The sequence below is a fragment of the Ylistrum balloti genome, unplaced genomic scaffold (genome assembly GCF_031769215.1).
Source record: "Ylistrum balloti isolate Yb309-2 unplaced genomic scaffold, AGI_CSIRO_Ybal_v1 Utg370496, whole genome shotgun sequence".
Taxonomy (NCBI): domain Eukaryota; kingdom Metazoa; phylum Mollusca; class Bivalvia; order Pectinida; family Pectinidae; genus Ylistrum; species Ylistrum balloti.
In genome coordinates this window covers 5,015-21,012 of record NW_026782322.1, presented here as the reverse complement: position 1 = coordinate 21,012, position 15,998 = coordinate 5,015, and the positions used below count along the sequence as shown (strand labels likewise).

General features: G+C 37.0%; 1 protein-coding gene across 1 annotated transcript; it reads right to left on the bottom strand.

The window, feature by feature from the left end:
• Positions 1-914: 914 nt before the first annotated feature.
• LOC132555484 (proton channel OtopLc-like) lies at positions 915-14,131 on the bottom strand. The gene is made up of 8 exons (XM_060219834.1): positions 14,125-14,131; positions 13,477-13,624; positions 8,697-8,811; positions 8,333-8,552; positions 7,962-8,122; positions 4,659-4,848; positions 3,006-3,134; positions 915-2,223 (listed from the first exon to the last, which is right to left on the bottom strand). Exons 1-8 carry the CDS (start codon positions 14,129-14,131, stop codon positions 1,433-1,435), a joined length of 1,761 nt encoding a protein of 586 aa, XP_060075817.1. The 3' UTR covers positions 915-1,432.
• Between the last annotated feature and the right edge of the window lie 1,867 nt (positions 14,132-15,998).

Genomic DNA, 15,998 nt, shown 5'->3' with positions numbered 1-15,998 from the left:
GAAATCTTATATGCAGAGGATTAGAAAATGAGATATTCACGCCCTGTAATTCACAAAAAGACAAGAAATCAACAATTTTTTCTTCAAATATGTATCAATTTTAATATTTAAGTTGAAATTTTGTTGTAAAACATTGTGCATCACTGATATAATGTTAATATACATGTGTATACAATATTCATTGGTCATGACATATATTCTCCATAATTTAAAAGGCTATTTACAATGATTCTGTTGAGGTAATACTGATGAATTACAATACGATGTGGATCAAATAGCATCATGTTGAAATACGCTGGTTGTCAGTCTTATTTTGGCTGCGCTCCGAAGCTCGGTCCTTAGACTGGATTTCCTGCCGTTGTAGTAAGGCAGGTAATGGTGTAACTAAAGCTGTAAGTAATTCCTTCGTGTTTTATTAAGCCATTTGATCTCCACAATAAATTTGAAGAACTAGTAGAAGAAAACATATACAGTAATACATTATGCTATTATGCTGAAAACGTGGATCGTTAAATTAATTTCATTTTCAATTTCAGGAGAAGAGTAAACGTACAATGTAGTAGTAGGGGAGAGGCGAGAGAGATGGAGAACGGGGGGGGGGGGACAGGGAGGGAGGAGAGAGAGAGGGGAAGGGGGGAGACAGGGAGGGAGGAAAGAGAGAGGGGAAGGGGGGTGGAGACAGGGAGGGAGGAGAGAGAGACTGGGAGGGGGAGAGATCGAAGTCCGTGCAGAATTAAATCTCACTTGTACAGTGCATCAGGCCACCTCACTAGCACTGCGTCGGCAAACAATACCATCAAATTGTCAACTGTATACGAGAAGATATGACCGACCCATTATCAGAAATACTAATGTACTATTTAAAAATGCTGCCAAAATTGTATACATTGCTGACAATGTTTTTTTTTCCTACAGATGCACAACCAAATACATAGAAAACAATTCAATAGAAGATAACAAAAGATTACATCTAATATTGGCCGATAATTTTCTGTAGCATCATGGACTGCTAAACTTTTGATTGTTTCAAAGTGTTCAACTTTGAAAACATGTTATAGCATTGAATTAAAATGTCGACGTGAAACCTTCTAGTACTGTATCCTGTAAAGATGTTGGCCCGACGAGATTATCGACAACATAAATCCATCTTCTAAGCTTTCTTTTTGTTGAACATAGATACTAGCGACCTGAATTTCTAGATTTTCTTTTAGTTGGCTTTATTTTGCATAAAGATTATGATGACGTCATATCAACAAGCCTCAATGCAGTCACGTGGTTGGACCTTATGGTTAGTCACTGTTACGATTGAATCTCTTCATTCAGGTGAGAATTGAAGAACATTACTGGTGTATAGGCATGACAAGATGAATTTGTAGCACCAAGCAGTGACAAAATGGTATGATTTGGGTTTTCTCGTCTGTGATACTGAAATCTAACCACTAGGGTAACGTCGCCTCCAAGCATTTTTCCATATGTTCGACAAACACACTGTCGAGTGAAACCTGAAAAATATTGTCAGTGGGATAGACACATGATTGACAATGTTCCAAGCCACAACACCATAATAGTTCAATTGCATTGGGTTAGCTTGAGACCGCAAAACCTCAAACGTAGTAATACTCCACAGAGCAATATTACACACTAACAAGAATGTCACAAACTCGCGACCAGGTTTCTGTCGCTCGTGCTCCCGTTTTCCCGCGGATTTCCGGAGCGCGTGCAGAAGGAACACAGTTTGAAGAGTGGCCTGAAACATTCCCAGGACACTAGATAATATGACAAGGAACCCATTGGATTCTTGACTGTCCATGGCAGCAGCGATGATACTAAATAATCCAAACGTAAATTCTCCTATCACTCCAACCAAGAGAAGGCTTTCTTCAAGGTCTATCTGCTTCTCAATCGAGTAACGTAAAGCCTGCATTCGGTGAAACGCCAAGATGACGGCGATCGACGTCAAAACGTATATGACTACTTCCGAAAGGTGTTCCAATTTAAGAGCCGTATCCAAATATGACAACGAGCCAATCAGAACGAAAAATATTATCATGGTTATGACAGTGGCAACTAAGACAAATATTCCGATGAAAAGACCCCGACTAGATCCGGAACAGTCGACGTTGATCCTCTGGGCCTTAACCTTAGATTCAATGTCTTGTACGTCATTGCCATCGTAACCCATCTGGAATCGTCCTATATTCTTCCACATCACGTACAAAATACCTGCAGGTAGAGTGTAAAATTATCATGCATTGGACTTTCAATATTTAAAACAGTTCTTTTGCTTTGAAACATTCTATATTCATGGATTCGAAGCTTAAAACAACGTATAAGGCTTGTATGCAACTGAGTTGTGCAATGATAAAATCTTACAAAAACCTGCTTGGCTCAAAGTAGAGAGTAAAATATTTGATATCAGAAGCATTGATGAATGGAAATAACTGTCAACACTGGCAATGCTTACGATGGTCCGTAATTTTGTGTAAGGAAATGCTTAATAAGATCGTTTCTATAGGTAAGGGCCAGACTTACCTGTACAGATGATACTGTACTCTACAGGGTACAGGTAAGGGCCAGACTTACCTGTACAGATGATACTGTACTCTACAGGGTACAGGTAGGGGCCAGACTTACCTGTACAGATGATACTGTACTCTACAGGGTACAGGTAGGGGCCAGACTTACCTGTACAGATGATACTGTACTCTACAGGGTACAGGTAGGGGCCAGACTTACCTGTACAGATGATACTGTACTCTACACGGGTACAGGTAGGGGTCAGGCTTACCTGTACAGATGATACTGTACTCTACACGGGTACAGGTAGGGGCCAGACTTACCTGTACAGATGATACTGTGATCTACAGGGTACAGGTAGGGGCCAGACTTTCCTGTACAGATGATACTGTACTCAACACTACACGGGTAGAGGTAGGGGTCAGACTTACCTGCACAGATGATACTGTATTCCACACTACACGGGTACAGGTAGGGGTCAGACTTACCTGCACAGATGATACTGTACTCGACACTGCATGGGTAGAGATAGGGGCCAGACGACTCCACAACAGACTTCATCAATGAGTTTCCGTTACATCGGATGATGCCGGCTGACGCCACTGAACTATTTTGTACTGTATAACATCAACGATACATATATCAGAAAAAAACGTCAACGATACAAATATCAGAAACTGACTTGTGTCACAGTCACAAACGCAGTTATTGGGTATTAATATTCTTGTGAATTGCTTTTTAGAAATGCTAAATAAGATACAAGTTAACCTTGAGAACATTGTAAATACTCTTGGTTTTGTTCAATATCTTGAAATTATTATCATATCATTACATATCATAGAAGGCTGTCTACGTGACGTATTCAAGTACGAAATGAACTACTTCAAGATCTACTGTTTATTGACAAATAATTTTAAGATTTGGTCGGACATGAAAACATGTCAGCAATGCCTATTAAAACCTATATAAGGCCGATTGACGGGTTTGACAGCGGATACTGAAAAACTTTACAGATAGATATTTAAACAGGAACTGCATAAAAAAATCCGTAATAAACCTATGTTTCCTCGAGGAAGCTGTTCATAAACATATTTTTATCGTGTTTGTCCTAAATATAGTCGTTTACTCACTACTGTGGCAAGTCTATTTTAACTGCCACTCTTAGATCCGTATATGATCTGTAATACTAGTAGTATAAAGATGTTCTTCGTCTTAAAAAACATTACTTGGAAGATTAAAAAAAACATTGACTTTCTGATGGTTTGTTCACGGACGTCACTATTGATTGAATTTTAGACGTATTGAGCCATTATTTCGTTTGCCAATACGGAACTTCCATTTAATTTCGTTGTAATTGTTTTAAAACAATGGAAACTGCACCGTTACTCGAGCTTATCTACAACGGCGACAATACCGGCGGCGTCGCAAAGCATGCTGGTACCAAGCACGTGAAAAGAACCCCCTGGCGGCACACTAACGCAATATCGGGAGATCTGTGAACTGACACTAGTGGATTAAAGACACAAAGTGATGATAATCTCGTGACGTTGTCTTTTGACCGTGAGCGGACGAGAATCCTTCTGGAGGATACATATCCCAGATCAGTCATAAACACAAGATACGCTGCCGGAAATCTGTATCTGTCAAACTACACAGCACGTGCCCACATCGGATCGTATAAAAGCACGCACGATCAATAATGACCCGGATCAACCTCTCTCGGAGGAATCTTTATTATATCTAATATTTGCATTTTGGTAATGTTACTTTCCCCAAGAGAGGTTCGGGTATTTATCCTCGAATTTCTGTTATTTTATTGGTCCATACGACAAAAAACCATCCGAGCGAGAGTTATCCAGCATTGTATGATAAATGACTAACCGCCAGTCTAACTGATGCCGATATTATTACTGTATTTTGCCTGAATAAACGTGTTACTTGTCAACTTTATTTCAAAACTACTACAAAAGAAAAAATGTTTCGGGTTAATGGTTCTTTAACACTTTTTTTTTATTTTTTGAACTTTGACATCGTGTTATTTGTTAAATGAATAATTCATCGGCGAATGGTGATATAATCACTAAGAACATGTATAAAACGGTTTGTATACACTGGACTGTTAGAGAGACCATTACACATACCCATGGATACTGAATCATTGGTAGACACGTGCGGATCTATCCACGTGACCACGTTCCCGTGCCGGACGTTATAGGTTTCGATTTCGCGCAGGGTTTCCCGGACAATATTCTCCACCCACACACATAAGTTAGTTGCGATCATGTGCATGAGTCCGAACCTGGCCAGGCTCTTGTAGCGATGTATACACATCTGAAAATATACAACAAAAATATTAAGGTTACACTCAAAAGCAAAACGGACCAAAATATTTTTTATTTACACTATTGAAAGAATTTGAGATATCCGGTTCTATCTAGAGGATAGGGTCGTGTGATTCATCGTTACGTCTTCGAAAAAACAAGTGTAAACATTATGATTAATTTGGAAGCATTTTTCACATTCAGTTTGGGTGAGATGAAGTCTATGTAATTTACTGCTAATGGCCTGTTGACCTGCTGGATAGAAATCATAAACATGAAATATGAATTGTTAAATAACACGATACGAGTCTCCTATACAACAGTACAGCGATGGTAGTCCCGACCGACCCCTGCTGTACCGTTGTACACGCGTGCTGGGCGGGGCGACCATATTTTTTGTATATACTTTGATGTTGATGGCACTCATATGGCTAGAATTAGGGTAGAGAACATACAGGTGTTAGTATTCTGGATCAGGAAGTCAGATCGTCCAAACCCGTAGCAGTGTTTATATATACATGTAGCAACATCGTAATACAACCTGGTGTTGTCCGTTTATGCAGATAAACCTTTTCGTCAGCACTTTGAATGTTGTGATACTGCAAAATCATACATTTTCGTTTGGCTGAAGTTTCGTGGTTTTCTAGTAATACACATTTTCGCTAATATCTTATTTCGTGGATAAACCTCTCGGAATCCACCGGTACTAAAAATAATTTTATCAATTTATTTGGTGGACATATGTATTGTTGATTACGAGTAACCACGAATTCAACGAAAATAAAAGCCCCCCGAAAATCAATGATTTAACAGTATTTCAAGCATATATCGAGACAAAAACAGACGTCGAAAGGTTTAATCCTAGTCCATTAAGACAAATTGATAAACGAAAACTGACATCCTATATTGATGAAAACTACCAAAAAATGCGCGTGTTCAGAAAGTTTGGTTGTGCGACTACACTATGCAATAAATCAAAATTACGAAAAAGTTTCCATTCAGTAATTTTTATTTCACTTAACTATTATATATAGAAGGATTGTTGGGTTTGGTTGTCTGATAGACAACATGTGTTCCTTTGTCAGTCCTTAACATGATAATGATATGAATACAATTATCATATTCTGCTACCTAATTGATCTCTATAGAAAATGTAACTTTATATCACAGGGGAAAACATGAGCTTGTTTTCCACTCCCCTCTACACAACAGCAACGTTTTCATGTATGAATTTTTAAAAAATAAAACAAAAGTTTAAACTAATGCCTATCAGTTTAGTCAGATAACTGGTAAGTAACGACGATAAGTAACGACTACACTAACCAATCTCAGACATTAACGGGCTTCCCAGATGTTTAGTGCGACAACAAATTTATATCGTCTGGGCTCGTAACTAGTACATCTCTTTATATCTCTTATAATAGCATTTGTTTTCATGCCAAATTATACGCCTGTGTATATTCATTATCTGTTTCATGTTAAGATTGCATATACATTTATGTAAATTACAAATTACCGGAAATGACAGATGGGTGTTGTGTAATTGGTTACGTGGGAGTGTGATATAAGACCAGGAGAAGCCATACTGGTCTATTTCTTGCCACTCAGTACTATGACCAACCGTGACACGTGGTTCGTGACAGACCACCATTCCATGTACAAGATATGAATAAAAGTTCTCTCTTCTGATCTTTGTTAATGGTAAGTCGCCACAGTATGTAAATTATACCAACACTTCAATAACGTTTATTGTTCTTTTACATGACAATGGTAGATTACCTCTCATTACTGCTTGTAACGATGATGAGGTGATGGTCGTTTTACTCATTTATGCAACAAACTGTGTCTGTTTCCGTAAACAATTGTCAAAAATATTATCTAACAAGTTTGTGTTGTGACTTGTGAGGGCTGTTTAGGTGATCAAAAACAATCTTTTCAAAAGGAGTTCAACAAATTTTACGGAGCTGATAATGTTTCAAAATGGAATCATTCTTGGTGTAGCACATTTTAAACGTTTCGATAATACAGGCGGATTAGAATTCCAACCCAGAATTCTTCATTGTAGCCGGAGACCACCCACCAGGAATACCGGATAAGCAATTAAAAACACTGCACACCTACTCTCCTCAGTAAAAGCTTATATTAAAGATTAAACTATTTTATATTCTGATTCAATAATATTAGTAATTATTTAATGACAAAAGTGACGACAGTTCATAAGATGGTAACCAATTTAATGTTTCCATCATTCATGAAATATATCGCTTACTGTAAAGTCATATATTTTCGTTTATCTCAATTTTGTGGTTTTCCAAAAATATACGTTATCGTAAGCATTTTGATTTCATGGATATGTATTATTCACGACTAGTACTAAAATCCATGTCAATTTTCATTGGTTTATCGGCCACATTTATTCGCGGATTAAGAGTAACCACGACGAATTCAACGAAAATAAACTACCCACGAAAAGTCATGATTTTACAGTAATTCCATACCATGATTACATAATGTATAAATTCATTCGTGACAGCAAAACGACAAGCATCTCTGTGTAAAAAAAATGTCAGCTTTTCGAAGCATCTGTTTATTTGGTAGTGTTGGCGAGTAGTAACTGTTCCAGACACTTGTTAAAGATAGACGGTGATAATGATCTCCCAAACAATGCCCAAGGAAATGTGAAAAGTCGCCAGTAAATCATTGTTATGGCTAACGTGATCGACTTTTTTCCTTTCACCGGAGGACATAGAGGACTTCATCCATCAGAGCCTATGTTAAACGCTGTCTGGTGTATTTCCTTGTCTTTACAATCTTACTATCCTCTGCGGTGTAATATTATAGTCTGGACAATTCTTTAAAAATCATTTAATGAATAAAGCATCTATTGGGTCCACCCATTATGGTTTAGTTGCAACGAAAAACGAATACCAATAAAGAAAGGAAATTCATGATTGAAAACATTAGCGGAGTTTGGAAGAACGACGGCCAACATTGGAAACTGAATGTATGAAAACGGAAGTCTTTCAACGACAGATTACATATCAGGTGTCATAACTGGACAGACCTTGTATACGAAAAACTATTCAACAGATTATTGGATGAAGATGAAAGACGTGTACTTACCTTAGAGTTGAGGAAGACAAAGTAGAGTTGTATAAATGTAAAGCTGAGCTGTAGGAGAGGCCTGACCCCGTGGACAGGGTCACTACAGGACGAGAACGACTCTGAGTAAAAGAACTGCCCAAAGTGAAGGCCGCTCTGTATCATACTCCCAACACCAAAAGCTGAAATTAAAACATTAAAATTCTTACTTCGCTAAAATATGGTAAAAAACTCCAAACACACCGAAAGCTAACAATGTTGAAAATGAGCTTTAATCATTGGGTTGAAGTTTGATAAAATGTTGTTAAACATCAACTAAATTTGTCATTAAATATTAATTTTCTTCAAAACTCATCTTACTTTCTCCACATGTTTACAATGCAACAACGTACCTACGGCTCCTAATCTTAGATAGAAACTTCCGGTATTGTATGTGCGGGATACATCAAATGAGTACTTCCGCTTCCGACTGGAAGTGGACCCATTTGAATCCGGTGAGTTCATCCGTCGTTTGACCTTCTTGCGCAGACGAACTGTCTTGTTTTGCAGCAAATACACGTAGGCGTATACAAGGAATATTATGCTCACAGAATAAAGATATATGTAAAACCCCTGCAAAACAAAACAAACTGATTAACAAAGGACTCTGCATACATTTTTTTTTTAAAATTACATATTCTTCATCATTTTGTCACTTTGTTGATAGTAATATCAAACCGAGAAATTTCTGGCAATTATCAAGAGTATAAGAATCACCTCAAATAAATACGGCATCGGTTTTGTAGCAAATATATCCGCTATAGGCATCACACAACCCATCACAACGACAAGCATAGCATACAGGCCGCTTACGATGATGAAGAGGCTGTCCCTGCAACAAAAAATAGAAAATTCATAATTTGAACAAGTACAACAGAAAGCGTACTACTTACTAGGAGTATGGCGACTGTTCTAATATAGGATTACAAGGCGTATTGCTTACTAGGGGTATGGAGACTGTTCTAATATAGGATTACTAGGCGTATGGAGACTGTTCTAATATAGGATTACTAGGAGTATTACTTACTAGGAGTATGGCGATTGTTCTAATATAGGATTACAAAAGGCGTATTGCTTACTAGGGGTATGGAGACTGTTCTAATATAGGATTACTAGGCGTATAATTTACCAGGAGAATGGCGACTGTTCTAATATAGGATTACTAGGCGTATAATTTACCAGGAGTATGGCGATTGTTCTAATATAGGATTACAAAAGGCGTATTGCTTACTAGGGGTATGGAGACTGTTCTAATATAGGATTACTAGGAGTATGGCGACTGTTCTAATATAGGATTACTAGGAGTATGGCGACTGTTCTAATATAGGATTACTAGGAGTATGTTCTAATATATGGATTAGATATAATATATGGATTACTGGAGTATGGCGACTGTTCTAATATATGATTACTAGGAGTATGGAGACTGTTCTAATATAGGATTACTAGGCGTATGGAGACTGTTCTAATATAGGATTACTAGGCGTATTACTTACCAGGAGTATGGCGACTGCTCTAATATAGGATTACTAGGAGTATGGCGACTGTTCTAATATAGGATTACTAGGAGTATGGCGACTGTTCTAATATAGGATTACTAGGAGAATGGCGACTGTTCTAATATAGGATTACTAGGAGTATGGCGACTGTTCTAATATAGGATTACTAGGAGTATGGCGACTGTTCTAATATAGGATTACTAGGAGTATGGCGACTGTTCTAATATAGGATTACTAGGAGAATGGCGACTGTTCTAATATATGATTACTAGGAGAATGGCGACTGTTCTAATATAGGATTACTAGGAGTATGGCGACTGTTCTAATATAGGATTACTAGGAGTATGGCGACTGTTCTAATATAGGATTACTAGGAGTATTACTTAGGAGTATTACTTACTAGGAGTATGGCGACTGTTCTAATATAGGATTACTAGGAGTATGGCGACTGTTCTAATATAGGATTACTAGGAGTATTACTTACTAGGAGTATGGCGACTGTTCTAATACTGATCTAATATAGGATTACTAGGAGTATTACTGTTCTAATATAGGATTATTACTAGGAGTATGGCGACTGTTCTAATATAGGATTACTAGGAGTATGGCGACTGTTCTAATATAGGATTACTAGGAGTATTACTTACTAGGAGTATGGCGACTGTTCTAATATAGGATTACTAGGAGTATTACTTACTAGGAGTATGGCGACTGTTCTAATATAGGATTACTAGGAGTATGGCGACTGTTCTAATATAGGATTACTAGGAGTATGGCGACTGTTCTAATATATGATTACTAGGAGTATGGCGACTGTTCTAATATATGATTACTAGGCGTATTACTTACTAGGAGAATGGCGACTGTTCTAATATAGGATTACTAGGCGTATTACTTACTAGGAGTATGGCGACTGTTCTAATATATGATTACTAGGAGTATGGCGACTGTTCTAATATATGATTACTAGGAGTATGGCGACTGTTCTAATATATGATTACTAGGCGTATTACTTACTAGGAGTATGGCGACTGTTCTAATATAGGATTACTAGGAGTATGGCGACTGCTCTAATATAGGATTACTAGGAGTATGGCGACTGTTCTAATATAGGATTACTAGGAGTATTACTTACTAGGAGTATGGCGACTGTTCTAATATATGATTACTAGGCGTATTACTTACCAGGAGTATGGCGACTGCTCTAATATAGGATTACTAGGAGTATGGCGACTGTTCTAATATAGGATTACTAGGCGTATTACTTACTAGGAGTATGGCGACTGTTCTAATATATGATTACTAGGAGTATGGCGACTGTTCTAATATATGATTACTAGGCGTATTATAGGATTACTAGGAGTATGGCGACTGTTCTAATATAGGATTAGTAGGAGTATGGCGACTGTTCTAATATAGGATTACTAGGAGTATTACTTACTAGGAGTATGGCGACTGTTCTAATATAGGATTACTAGGTGTATGGCGACTGTTCTAATATAGGATTACTAGGTGTATGGCGACTGTTCTAATATAGGATTACTAGGCGTATTACTTACTAGGAGTATGGCGACTGTTCTAATATAGGATTACTAGGTGTATGGCGACTGTTCTAATATAGGATTACTAGGAGTATGGCGACTGTTCTAATATAGGATTACTAGGCGTACTACTTTACTACAAGTTGTTGACTTTTTGATATTATCGTGTAGATTTGCTAACGATAAGAAATAAACGCTTGAGATGCTGACGTTAAGATGTTGAGTTAATGAGCTTAGATATTCTGATTTAGACATGCTGAGATAATTATTTAGATTTTCTCAGCTATTAAGAAAATAACATCGAATTGCTGGTACGAAGTTATTTTTTTAAATTATAATTTATAATGTGTGTCTGCAGATAGTAAAGGATTTTTATTCAAGGTTTTGATGCTTTGAAATCTCTTTTTATGCGACCAAAAAAAAGACATTCTTATTTCGGATTGCTAGTTTTGAGTGATCATTGTAATTTTTTTATATCATTAAATGTTATTATTTAGAGTCGCAGACATGAAGAGATTTACTCCACACAAGTGAATAACACCTTCCCATTCACATTTAGAATTAGCTCTAATAAACTGGACTTAATGGATATTTGGGGTTGTAGGCATTTGCTTTTGTGAAAAAGATTATCATTAAAGATTGCTGGCCTGTAGATGTTTTTATTGAGGCACGCTAACCTGAAGGGTGGCTTTCCCGCAAAACTGATTACTTTGAGTTGATGACATTTTTGTCAAAGATAGGTTGAAATTCTGTAGCATGGCATTCTTCACGAACAAAATTATCTCCACAATCTTTCTTCCACTGTTGTGTGTTTGCGCTAGATAGAAATGATTTGTCATCCTTACTTTATGAAAATGGATATTCTTACACAGGAATCCACTGGAATTAACGTCGGCTGTTGAAATGCATGATATTTCTACATGGTATCGTTTACGCCGCTAAACTACTCCTAATATCTCTCATTACATACTGCTCGTGTTCACACAAATTGTCTGTGCTTACAGAGAATACCTCACAATTATATATAAACGTTTAACATTTTAAAAATATATTCCGGTCCTGAAAACATGAGTAGTGCTACTACGTTCCAGGCTGTGATGATACAGATGCTGAATTGCTGCAATATCCACTAATCCAGAATTATACTCGACATCTCTTTACAAATTTGTCTGCCTTACAAAATGTCTCGCTTCACGAATAACTGCTTAACAGGATAAACGCAATCTGTCTGGGCAGTTAAACATTTTGGTGCCTAAATCCTACAAGATTTTATGTATAGAGTTGTACAGTTCATTATAAAGCCTCAAGTGCATGAATACTGAACCTATATTCATAATGTTGTATTTTTTTTTACATACAGGCAATAAAGCCATGTCAAGGCCAGAGTAACGCCATTCAGAATAACAGAAATATAATGCCCTTATCTAGATTGAAACAGAGGAGATGGATCATAGCGGCAGTACACAAAGACATGATGCAACGTCAACACTTAAGACAGAACTAGGGTAAAAGGGAGGTGGGGGCGAAACAAAATTGAATGATAACAACACTCATCGACGACAGTCACCATAATGTACAGGTCTAGCACATACTTGTTCATGTTTAGGTCAATATTTTATACAGGACAAGTGCATATTTAGTGCAGCTTAAATACAGATCCAGGCGATATTTAGTCTAAGTAGTCACCTAAGAGAAGAAATTCTTTCGGTTATTTTAAGAAAGTATTGGGCATATATTTATGTACTATATCCTGAAGCAATGTTGATACTAGATTATCTGAAGCCTTTCAGCCATTGGATTATATCATGTTCGTTTAATGTTACTTCAAATAACATCCATCTAGACAGGTTCCCCCAGCTTACAGACTCTCTTCTTATTTCTTGAAATACGTTTAAGTTATCAACTGGATCATCACGTTTGAAAGTTGAACGCATAGTTTCGAAATAATCAAGAAGCTCATCATTATAAAAAAAATCACCTGTCTTTTCTAATGTGTAGTCACTTTGTTTCGGGCAGTACTGAGATATGTGATTAATACATGGCCAGTTGTTTGAGCTCATATTTCTTAAGAATCAAAGATAACATGTTCATCTTCGTTCAAAGAGGATTCCACGTGATGAAACGATGCGTTCGCGCTTTGTTCATATTACATGATGAAAGCACTGCCAAGATGCCCGGGTATAAACTTCAATATAGTTTGCTTTGTAGAACGGTATAACAAGGCATTGTATTGTTTGAACTTGTATGAAAATTTTGCAAGGGAATTGCGCATTTTTTCCTTGAGATATAATTTGTTACTTTTCCTTTGTGACAGACATTTAATACAAATGTCGATATAGATGTTTCCGCTTCTTACTTATACGCAAAGTTCATGGCAGAAAAGCGAAATTTTATACAAATGTACTCATAATTTATATTGCAATTTCCGTTGTCATGTAGAGGGCATTTCGTACTTACACAAGGGTAGTGTCGCAGGGGTACTGAGTGACGTCGCCCCAACGCCCGTCTCTCTTTTTGAGAATGGAGAGTGATATGTTGGAGGGAGAGTCAGGATAGAAGAGTTCTCCGTGGACTGTCGTGGAGTGTGTGATATCATGGCCGATACCTAAAAAAACAAGAGACACTATTATGATGGAAACATAAATTCTAACATTTATTTTTTTTGTAAATGGTAAGGGAAGATTTACTTGAATCGGCAATGTGGCATTTCAAAAACATCTTGTGCTCAAAAACGTATATGAAGGCACAGAGGATAATTTGAAAAGGATTCACAAGAATTATTGGCACATTTGAAAGGCACACAAGAACTGATGACACATCGAGAAGGTACACACGAAAAGATGACACATTTGGAAAGTATACACAAAGTGATGACGATGAAAAAGAACCAGCAGATAATGTTTATGATTTTGTTGCAGTATAATAAATAGGTAAAGTTGGTGTCAGGTTGTTCGTCCTCTTATATATTTTTCTATTTCTCTTCTATGCAATTTCTCCTACACGACTCAAACTTTCAATAGGGTTGGCACAAAATCCTTATATTTTTTCACAAGTAAAGCTTCGTACCTTTGTCTTTAATTCTCTATTCCAGTTCAAGGACGATACCCTCCATTTCTCGATAGATCAGGAAGGTTGTTTGAAGAGGATAGAATTTCGTAATGAACTATTCTGCTAACAATAAATCGAATGAAATTCCTGTTTTTGAAGTTTAAAAACCATTAAGAGTAAGTGATAATTGCAATCAACTAAAAACTCTATCTGGGCGAGTGACACAATTTTAATGGGAACCTTGTGGTTGATTGTGACATTAATTAAATTTCAACAGCCAATGGTGTTTTAACAGGTGATAAAAATTCCAAATGACGATAAAGTAAGGATGCTAGATGAGGTACTAAATAGATTACGGTAATCGCCGGTCCTACACCTAGGCTCCTCCAGGAGGCTAGAATAGCCTTTCTCGAGACATCCGGGCTCCAGATGATGTCGTCTTTAATCTGCTGCAATTATGATGGCACAGACTAAGAAATCAAAGTGGTGACCTCCCGTATCATTTTGAACGACCATTGACGATGAATCCCTGGTGTTTCTCATCATTCCATTCTAGAACCAGGTTGAAAGACAATCATAAAATTTGATTGACTGTCACGTGAATGTCAAATTGTTCATCAGTTGAATCGGGTTATACTATCAACAAGCTTTTATTTCAAGTACAGGATTGGATAAATAATACGCTCTCATACTGATTATGTAAAAACAATTATATGTTGGATGTAATCATTTAAGCTGCACTTGAGGATTGAATTATATAAAGTATTTTTTATTATTTTGATACCAAGTATCACATATTACATTTAATCATGGCGTCTCGATCGTCTATTGATGAAAATAACGCTCCAAAGATGTTGTTTATATGGTTCAATGGACTGAAAAATCAGTCATGTGACAAAGGATCTTGTCTCATTGGTCGCCAATATACTAGAAATCGACCAATGACGTGTGAGTTTTGGTCTGGCTCTGTTTTGAAAGCAGGGATACTTTATTACGCATACTTTAGAACGGGCCACAAATACTTAACGCAACTAATGAATAGACAGGAAAACAAGGGGCTTTAGAGACAAGTTGGGACAAAATGTTTTGTTTTCTAAAAAAAAACTACGAATTATTAACCAATAGCATACAGACATTGGAATGTTGATTACACTTGTTGGTATGAGATAAAAGCACTTAGTTATTAAAACACAATACATTCTGAGTGTCCCAGTCGTTTTACGGATACTTGATTGTCAAGCACCTGTCCATACTAACAAGCTACATGTTGGTACTTCAAAATGTCTGCCATGAAATAAACCTCGATGGCCGCCACGCTACGGAAAATTAATATATGTCTTCTGAAATCTCGAAAGTAGATGAACTTATCAAAGAGAGAATGATTGTGGAATTCATTTTCGGTCAGTTGCATGTAAAAAAAATGGAGCTTTCAAGAGAAAGTAATAAACTCAATACATACAAAATAGATATGTGCTAGTCATTATGCCGCAATATAAACAGAATGGCAGACAGTACACTTTTTACATGAAGGGTTTTGTTTGAAAATGTTCTCTTAGCAAACAATGTACTCTCTAAACCAGTTTTTTTTTTCATTTTTGTTTTAAAGTAGCAGACGAGGAGTTCTTAATACCAAAGGAATGCTGTTTTGAGTTTTTTGTAACTTCACACGCATACGTGAAATATTCCGAACGATACAAGATTTGACCTGTAGTAGAGATAAAGGCAACCATCTTCAAATCAAACGTTTCTTTCATGAAAATGAATTAAGGGAGATTTCTGATAATGGGTACGCCTGTTCAAAGGCAAATTGTGCACATCATATTTCCATATGTTCGGCACCTCTTCTACATGTACCATGCAAATACACAAGCATGTTCGGTACCTCCTCTGGACGTTCCGTTCTAGCAAATGTTCCGGGATTTCTAAACCAA

What these genes read in the sequence shown, in the direction of transcription:
- LOC132555484 (XM_060219834.1), bottom strand. An exon ending in TCTAAGATTAGGAGCCGTAG is followed by an intron (nt 8,123 to 8,332) that starts GTACGTTGTTGC and finishes TTTTAATTTCAG; the next exon opens with CTTTTGGTGTTGGGAGTATG. An exon ending in TTGTCTTCCTCAACTCTAAG is followed by an intron (nt 4,849 to 7,961) that starts GTAAGTACACGT and finishes GTATATTTTCAG; the next exon opens with ATGTGTATACATCGCTACAA.